Source organism: Hemicordylus capensis, chromosome 6, assembly GCF_027244095.1.
Source record: "Hemicordylus capensis ecotype Gifberg chromosome 6, rHemCap1.1.pri, whole genome shotgun sequence".
Taxonomy (NCBI): Eukaryota; Metazoa; Chordata; class Lepidosauria; order Squamata; family Cordylidae; genus Hemicordylus; species Hemicordylus capensis.
The window spans coordinates 24780463-24790207 of NC_069662.1; the positions used below are offsets into that span (position 1 = coordinate 24780463).

Below are 9745 nucleotides of genomic sequence, written 5' to 3' on the forward strand. Positions count from 1 at the left end.
TAAAAATGGCACTGAAGCATCAGCATAAAGAGTCGGGGAAACAAGGGCATTGGCCGAGATCAGAGCAGCTGAATATTCATACAGTCCAAGCGGTTTATAGGAAATATTTGTGTCCTTAAAATGGCTATTTTCAACCTGAAAAATCAAAATTAGAAGAGAACTTCTGCTGCAGTCCTAATTAATAACAACCCTGTGATAATCAATACAATCTCTGATGGTGCAGCATAGTGGATTCAAGACTATGCTATGTATTGGGAAGTTCCTGGTTTGAATCTCACCTCTGCCACAAACTCTCTTGGTGGTCTTAGGCAAGTTACTCCCCCTGAGCTTCAGCCTTAAATCTGCAACATGGGGATAATTAGTAATACTAATTTACCTTTCCGAGAGATACAAGCCTGTGCTATACTACCTATCAGTGGCCCTTTGCTTGACTGTGAATCTTTAACTTCCAGTCCCATACTTGTAGATCAAAACCAGACGTTGCTTTTAAATAGTTTGTTATGGTTATTGTATTTTATTGTCAGTCATACTTTTTGTTTCGTTTTATTGCTCATTGCCTTGAGTTCTGATTTTTGGAAGAAAGATGGTATATCGAATGAATGAATGATATAGTCCTTATTAATTCCTCCTTTTTCTGTTGCAGATTCCCATCAGATCCGTTCCCATCAAGGTGAGTTTTCATTTGACTCAAATAGGTCATTAAACGTTTCTGCTTCTTATGCACATCAGGGGTGATCTCAAAGAACATGATAAAGATGCCTGCATTCTGCTTCTCTACTACAGTATGTTAGGTCCTGGGTTCAAATTGCTTAAGACGCATAGGCACAAAATCTCTCATCAAGATGTATCAGACTCTGTCCAATCAATCCTGGCAGTTCAGGTGCTTCTCAGAGGTTCTTTAGGGTGAGATTTACTCCTCACTCTCAATGGGGCAGCTTGCTAAAATAATTCCTTCTGAGTGTGGGAGGGATCATGGATTCCCACCAAAGTTTGTATTTTTAATCCAGGCAATATGAAAATCCCTTGCTAACTGGGCAAAGAGGCACCTTGTAAAGTGTTGGATTTTTTCTGTTTAGCCAGAGAAGAGCAACTGTCCCTGGTCAGCCCAGCATAGCATGTCTCCAGTGGTTGTTGCTGGTGGTATGTGTGTGTGTGTTTTTGTGTGTGTGTTTGTGTTTGTATGCATTTAGATTATGAACCTTTTTGGGGACAGGATATATATTTCCTTTTGCTAGATAAACTGAGAACTTTTGTGGGAAAGTGACACAACAACAACAACAACAATAATTAATAATAACTATTATTATTATTTCTCTATACATGTGAAATTTAATATCCAATGGAATTTAATATCCAATGAAAAATTCAGCATCCTGAGAATGAATGTTTCTTAACAAGCACATTTCTAGGCTTTATGCCTTCAAAAATAATTGAATATGAGCTGCCCATTAGGGGCTGAGGTGGTTTGTTGCTCTGTGAGGTCTTTCCTCATCCTTGTGGGCAGCCCAAACAAAATTAGCCTGCAATCTCCTCCACACCTTCCTAGGAGTAAACCCCAATGAACTCAGTAGGGTTTACTTCTGAGTATAGAATCTTGTGCTGAACATTATGCACCAGAAATGAACACGTGTCAATCAGTGTCCCTTGCAAAATTGTCTCCAGGTTATGAAATTTGAGCTTTCTTGGTGGAGAATTTGAATATTTTAGTACAGACGGTCCGTGACACTGAGTTGAACACTCTCGGCTCCTCTCTTTCTCTAGTATGTGGGCGGCCAGCTGCCCTGAACAGAAATGTTGGGGGTGAGGACTCTGTGGAAGGTGAATGGCCCTGGCAGGTCAGTGTCAGGAAGCTGGACAAGCATGTTTGTGGAGGGGCCCTGATCACCCACAACTGGATTGTGACAGCAGCACACTGTTTCCAACCGTGAGTAACCCGGAGGCGGCTCTCCTCCTCCCACAGAGTTCCGGGCTCTTACTGGCTCTGCCTTGTATCTTCTCCTGTCCTCCTACTCTTTTTTGCCACCTTAGTCCAGTGCTGTAAAAAGACATTTCTATGCCAGGGGAAACCCCAAATCCTACCACAGACCCAGAAATCCATACCATGGCAATTTAAACATGGCCACAGTTTTGATCTGGTGAGATTTGCTCCAGCAACATTGTTTAACTCTTGGTTGAAGTCAGGGTGGATTGTAGCCCATTTGAGAAGGGAAGACCCCCATCGAACATTGCGTTCATTTGTTCTACAACTCCATCTTCCAGGTCCGGATCCACTTGAATGAGGTTAAGTTCCCTGTGGTGTTTCATCCACCACAATCTCATATTGTCTTAAAGTGCCCTTTTTACAAATAAGGATATTGGGATATTGACAGCCCCTATCATTCTGCATGTTGACTAAGCGTACTGTGCACTTTTGGCACTCGGGGTCAAAGAGACCCCACAAAATGCTTTTGTAATGTCCCATGCATTCTTTATGTCCACAGTTGCTTAGAGCAGAACCTGTCCCTTCCATAAATTGCAAACTCTACCACTAGCAAAGGCAAAGTGGGGAGTGAGAAACAAAATGCACTTTGATATGCCTGCCCCCAGCTCAAAGTATCAGACTGCATTCAAAGGCTGAAGAGTTCCTACTGAGAATTTGCCACAAGAGTGTTTTGATTGATTTTGCTTTAGTTTTATCATCAAGCTGAGGAATCCAACTGCACATATTTTCCATTTTGGAACTGTAGACTCCTATGGATCTCTTTCACTTGAGCAAATGTTTGTTTTTTTCATTTTGAGTAATCATACGTATTTGTATGTACAACCAAAATTTCATGAGTCTGAAAGTATCAGAACTAGCTATTATCCAGAAATCTCCTCACATATCTATGTTTTGATTACTGTTTGCATTGGCAGTTATTTGTAGCTTTAAATAGAGATTTATTTCCATATGTTTGTTTTTATTGTGGTTTTTGACTAAGGTTCCAGTTTGCTGTTTACCAGAATGTAAGCTTGCCTATTGCTGCCCCCTTCAATTATTTCTTTACAAATGCACAGTTCATTATTCTTTTCTGCAAATTCGAGACAGCTGGAATGCTTCCTTTCCAGCATCTCAGCCCTTGATTCTAAGAAACACTCTCACCTTCCCAGTCCCAACTAGCAAACCGTATGCAATTGTCGCGATGCTTCAATGTCCTTCATTGCAGCTGTTCTTCCATCTCCTTGCAGGGACAGCAATCCTTCCCAATTCAATGTGGTGCTGGGGGCCAACAAACTGGAGAACTCCGGACCCCACAGGCAGTCCATAGGGGTTGCAGAGATCTTCCGGAACCCCTGGTATGCGGGGGAGGCCACAAGTGGTGACATTGCCTTGGTGCGGCTGGTCCATTCAGTGAGATTCAACAATTACATTCTGCCAATCTGTGTGCCTGCGGCGAATGTGGATTTTCCTTCTGGGAAGAAGTGTTGGGTCACTGGCTGGGGAGATATTAGCGAAGGACGTGAGTATTGGGAAAGGGAGTAATATTACATAGGAAACGGCATCATACTGAGTCAGATCCTTGGTCCATCTAGCTCAGATTGGTCTACTCTGACTGGCAGCCGTTCACCAGGGTTCCCATCAGGAGTCTTTTCTCGGCCTAGGTGGAGGTGCCAGGGATTGAACTTGGGACCTTCTGCATGCAAAGCAGATGCTCTGCCACTGATCTACGTCCCCAGCTGTACACTTCCTTATTTTTTCTGGGGGGGAAAAGAATAGGAAAACATTTTTCCCTCCCAGAAAGCCCGCTTCTTAGCATTGTAACACATTTTTTCTTTCCTTGGAAAAATATGGAAACAACAGATTGAGATTGGCTGAGCAATCCCCTGCTAACTGAGCAAAGAGGTGCCTTTTTAAAGTGGCAATTCTCTTTGATTAGCAGGGGGGGAGCAACTGGCCCTATCCAGCCCCAGCACAGCATCCTTCCAGCAGCTGTCTCTCCTTTGGGGACAGGGATCCATCTTGATTGATTGAAACTTTTGTTGAAAAGGAGTATATAAAATATATACTGCTTTTTGTTGAAAAGCAGTATATTTTCATACATATCTGTGCTGAGAAATGTGCTAAGCATTAAGAAATCAGGAGTGTAGTTACAATTGAACAGGGTGTGGGGACACAAGTGTCCCTGGGCTTCTGAGGGAGGGTGCCCTGCAACAGCTGGGCAATGGCTTGTTCTTTGTTCTCCCCTTGCAGCTCTCTGAATAAGAGGAGAGTGGGGGGTCCATCTTCACATGGCTGTGCCCCTGAAAGTCATGTCTGGATGGGAGAGGGGAATGGGGCCATCAGTGAATTAAATTAAGTTGATGAGTTTGTGATGCTATGTGCATATCAACTGCAAACAATTCTTCCGCCAGGTCCTCTCTATTACGCAAGGATAAAAATACCACCCACCAGATGTTACGAGTTAGAACAAAACCAGTTTCCATGTCAAACACGCCATCCCCAGTTGCTTACTGAGGATGTGAGTACTCAGTAAGCAACTGAGGATGGTGTATTTTTGACATTGAAACTGGTTTTGTTTTAACTTGTAACATCTGGTGGGTGGTATTTTTATCCTTGTGTAATAAAGAGGTCTTGGTGAAAGGATTAATTAATTAATTAATTAATTAATTAGATTTCTATACCGCCCTTCCAAAAATGGCTCAGGGCGCTTTACACAGAGAAATAATAAATAAATAAGATGGATTCCTGTCCCCAAAGGCCTCACAATCTAAAAATCTAATTATTTAATTAGATTGTAATTAGATTTTTTTTATTTTGATAAATCTAATTATTAATCCAGAAGAATGATTGTAGACCATTTCCCAACAAAAATGGTCCTCAAAGTGGTTTGCATAGCAAAAGGAATGAGAAGATGGCTCCCTGTCCCAGAGGGGCTTGCAGTTTAAAAAGAAATATGAGGATGGCATCACCAGCAAGCACTGGGGGATTGTTGTGCAGGGGTTGAGTAGGGCCAGTTGTTCTCCCTCTGCTTAAAAGCTCAAAGCCTGGCTCAAGGAAGGGGTACTGGTGGTGGGGGTGGAGAGGATGAAGAGAAAAAGGACATCAGCTCTAGAGAAGCAAAGGCTGTGGATGCAGGACTCACTGCACAGCAGAAAAAATAGATAGGGACCTCTATACATACCCAAATGCAGGAATCTGAATTTTGAATGTCGAAATGGGAAAGGGTGGAGAATTTGAGCAACACATTCCTTTCCATGATGCTGTTCAAGATAGGACTGCTTCAGAGACTTCAGACAAAAAGGCTGCTCACATTTCTATTAAAAATGGAGTAAATTTTGTAAGGTATGAAGAAACCTGTGAAGTCTGAAAATATGTGGCCCTATTGACTGATGCTTTCAGAAATGTGTTCTGTATATTCAGTTTTGTGAGTACCCTGCAAATGGTGCAGAAAAAAATGAGAATAAACTTGCAGTGGGAGTATGCTTTTTACTCTAGAATGTGAAGGCACTATAACATTTTCTTCCCCAAGGCTAGGTACAAAATCCAGGGCTCCAGGCATGTACCCCCTTACTTATTATCTTGCCTTTTCTTTCTTGAGTCATGCCCACACCCAGTCTTTGAGAAGGCGAGAGGGACAGAGGCTTGCTTCTCCTGAGAAGCTTCATCAGTGCTTCCTCCTCACCACCTTGTGTCCTTCACTGCAGAGGATCTGCCAGCTCCAAAGAAGCTCCAGAAGCTCCAGGTGCCCATAATAGACACTGAGACCTGCAGAAGACTCTACAACATTGACATGGGTCAGAGCCTACCCCGGAAGCCCATCCAGGATGACATGATGTGTGCAGGATATGCTGAGGGCATGAAGGACACATGCAAGGTGAGACATAGCTCCTAACAAAGCCTGTCTTCACTGGTCACAAGTAGGGCTGTGATAGGATTTGGGCAGAGGTGCACCTAGGTAATTTTGGAGCCTGGACTATAGGCCTTTTGCCACCCCATCCCCCGTTGCCACAAGATAAGCCTTATCCCCCTACACACACACACACGCCGTGTCACACGCAGTGTTTTTTACACCACAATATGCTCAAGGAAAGGAATATGCTCAACCCACTGATCTGCAGATACCACATTTTGCATTGACAATCCTGCCAACCTCGGCCACGAACAGTGGAAGGGAGACTGGGCGGGCTGTGGGTGTCTGCAGCACTGAGACGCCGCCCTCCCCACAGTCACTCTTGGCCAGCTGGCACAGTGCAGGCCAGTGGTGCGGCATGGCTACCACACAACCCAACACAGACTAAAGAGGATTTGGGGGCCCCAGGAGTGTGTGGAGGTCATAAACTTCCACCTGGAAGTCCAGGATTAAGAGCGCCTCTGCTTTGGGGAGCCTATTTAGGTTTGGCCCCCTTTGGCCTGAAGCGAAAGACCATTTGGGCAGTGGAGTTGAAAGTGAAAGTGAAAGTGGAGTTGAAGTGAAGCAATTTGAGTTGAACTCTTTGGAGCCTTGAAGCTTTGCTTCAGCCTCCTTCAGATTACTTATCTGAGGCCAGGAGAAAGTCCTTTATCCTTTCCCTTTGCTCCCTGCCACAAGGAAGCAAATAGCCACTGTCCATGAGTTGACTTTTAAAAGGACTCTTCCCCCCCCCCCTTTCCCTGGTATCCTGTGAATGATGCATGCGCTCTTGGGCTTTGTAGTCTTCCCCCCGCTGAGGCTGCAGCAATGTCCACAGCATCAGAAAATGCTACAAATCCTGGCACTCCTTGCCATTGGCCTACATGATGAGGGAAATTTTTCACGGTAGTCTCACTGAAATCAAAAGTACACATAAGCTTACTACAGTCAAATCAAAAGGCATAAGACTTCAACAACACTTTCTCATGGACAAATACTAGTTCATCATAGCCTTAGCCCCTGTTTTCTTCAGCCAGGTGCGATTTATTTTGTTTGCTTCTTCCAAGGAACTCTGCGTGGCATACAAGTTTCACTGCTGCTAATTTCTTTGAAACAATGACCCAGAGAGGTAGGGCTGGCTGGTGACTGGTCCAAGGCCACCCTGGCTGACCCGAGATTTGAACCTGCCACTAGTCTGCCACTCTAAGCACTGGACCACATTGGCTGGGCAGTGCATCTAACCTCCATCTTTATGTCCCTCTAGGGTGATTCTGGTGGCCCACTGATGTGCAAAATGAACCAGGAATGGCTCTTGGCTGGTATCGTGAGTTGGGGGGAAGGCTGTGCCGAGAAGAACCGCCCCGGCGTGTATATCCGCCTCACTTCATACCAGAATTGGATTCATAGCATTATCCCTAATCTGGAGTTTATCCAGACTAGGATGGGTCAGAACAAGGCCAAGACCCAGAATCAAGCCAATGGGAGGAGACAGGCCTTCTTTTCCTTTGCTCTGCTGCTGGTCTTAGTGTGGACTTTGACTCACATCTTGGTATAGGACCTGTGGAAAGAAGAAGCCACAGGTGGACAAATGGTGCTCTTCTTACCCCTCTTCTCGTCTACTTCCTGTCTCTTGGCCATTTCTAACTTCACCTGCCCAGGATGCTGAGGTCTGGTCCCCGTTCACCGTGAACACAGGCTTGAACAAGGTGATACAAGGGCATGAATGTCTCCACAGATGTATTGATGGTTTGGTGCCTGCTCCCCATGAGGTGGAGGATGTAAACCTGCCTTTTGCCAGTATACCCAGTCTCTGCCTCTTCTCCTGTCACCACACACCACTGTTGTCCCCACCTCTCTTCTTCTCTCCAGCTGCTTTTGGGGGCTACTAGTGCCTCAGTTCCAGTCATATTTTAAAAAGATGTTGTGCGTGTCCATGCCTCCACAGTGTCACGGCAGCTGGGACTGGGATGCTGGTGGTCCCTGGATCAGTCTAGGCATTGAATAGGAGAGAGTCATTGGGTGGGGTTGAAGGGCATGGGGTTGGTCTGCCTGACCATTTAACAGAGATGCAAACTACACGTGATGTTCAGTTGTATGATCCTTCCTCTCCCCTGATGATTTACAGCAGCTTCTCAGGGGCTGTGGCTGAGAGCAGGAAGCGGGGAGAATACTTAACCATGACCGTGTGGGTGATGGTCACGAGCTTGGATGGCTTTTAAAGGGGCTTAGACAAATAGCGAGCTTGGATGGCTTTTAAAGGGGCTTAGACAAATTCAGGGAGGACAGGTCTCTCAGTGGCTACTAGTCTGAGGGCTATAGGCCACCTCCAGCCTCAGAGGCAAGATGCCTCTCAATACCAGTTGCAGGGGAGCAGCTGCAAGAGAGAGGGCATGCCCTCATCTCTTTCCCGTGGGCTTACCAGAGGCATCTGGTGGGCCACTGTGGGAAACAGGATGTTGGACTAGATAGGCCTTGGGCCTGATCCAGCAGGACTGTTCTTATGTTCTTACCCTTCTTGCTGTGCAAGATTGTCATTCTCAAGCTGCGTTCTCACTTTCAGGAAGATCCTGAGCCCCAGTCAGAAAACTACAGTTCCCAAGGTCCCCCAGGTAGAAGGAATGCCCGATAAACCAGTTTAAAACTGTGGTGTAGACATGCTCTCCCTTTCTTCATCTGCATTTAGTAAACCAAAAGGTCAACCATTTTCCTGTCCTCAAAGTCTCTTATTATCTAGGCATTTCTTTTTGCTGTTCTTTGGCCTTAGCTGCACTCATCTGTTCCTTTCCCTTAAAAAAAGCTTCCTTTTGTGAAGTGTTTGGACATTGTGTTCTACAAAGCTGGAAAGGCACAGCTAAAGAAATTTCAAAACATGCTTCAGGGCTTCTCTGTTCCAACTCTGAAGAACATTCTCCTTTCCTGTAGTACAGCCACTCTTTGCATAGATTTAGTGCAAATGACTGCAGACAGACTTGCCAAGTTTTGAAAATGTAAAAAGAGGGACGATTTAGCTTTCCCCCAACCTTGTAAGTATCCATCACCCCTGTGGTCATTGTATGGAATCACTGAATCCAGGCTGAACAAACCTAGGCCTGGTTCTCATTAGGAGTGTGGATGAACTGAAAATTGTGGTTTGGTTCAAATTCGGAGGTGAGAACTGTACCACCGTTGTGCTGGTGGCTTGCTGCAAAGGGAGCGCCATATGCTTGGGCTGTGCCAGGGGGGAAGATGGCGGCACCAGTGGCCACCACCAGGCCAGTAAGAACCCACCCTTTTGATCCTGAATTGGTCCGCCCGAATTCAGCTCGATTTGATTTGATTGCGGATTGAACCGCCCAACCGGCCCGGTTCGAGGTGAACCGGTTCAGGATCGAATGGTTCATGCACACCCCTAGTTCTCATAAGCAAAACCAGGGTAAGGGGAGCATCCAGCCAGGCTCCAAGTCCTGTGTGCACTTGCAAGAATTGGTCACGTGCTGGCAAACACCGAGGTAGGAGGAGGGGGAAGTGATAACATATTTACCCAAATACAAGATGGCCCTAAATTTAAAATGACCACCTTAAAAATAAGGGTTAAATACAGGTTATTCTGTTTACCCCAAAGGAAGAGGACCCTTAATTTAAGATGACCCCCAATTTCTAACATCAAAGAACTTGGGGGAAAAACCTAGTTTGGGAGTTAGATAAATACAGTAATGTGCTAATCTCAAGTGGTGTGGGATGTGCTTTTCCTCCACCCTTGATAAAATGCTGGGTAAATGATCTGGGTTGGCTGCTAGCATTGGGGTGTAGCTATAATTGAGCGGATGGGTTCAAAGAACCTGGGCCCCACAGCTCCTGAGGGCACCCCAGCTCCACCCCTCCCTATTTTCTTCTTTATCTCCCTCACTCTGAGGGGA

The 9745-nt window shown here is 45.4% G+C and overlaps 1 protein-coding gene across 1 annotated transcript in view; it reads left to right on the forward strand.

The window, feature by feature from the left end:
- Window positions 1-9745, forward strand: part of LOC128329778 (serine protease 27-like) — a 33568-nt gene extending 23823 nt beyond the window's left edge. The window contains exons 2-6 of the mRNA XM_053261456.1: window positions 644-670; window positions 1762-1924; window positions 3208-3479; window positions 5665-5834; window positions 7114-9745. Coding sequence (XP_053117431.1) covers window positions 644-670; window positions 1762-1924; window positions 3208-3479; window positions 5665-5834; window positions 7114-7404 — 923 coding nt within the window. The 3' untranslated portion in view covers window positions 7405-9745. The remainder of the gene's footprint in view (window positions 1-643; window positions 671-1761; window positions 1925-3207; window positions 3480-5664; window positions 5835-7113) is intronic.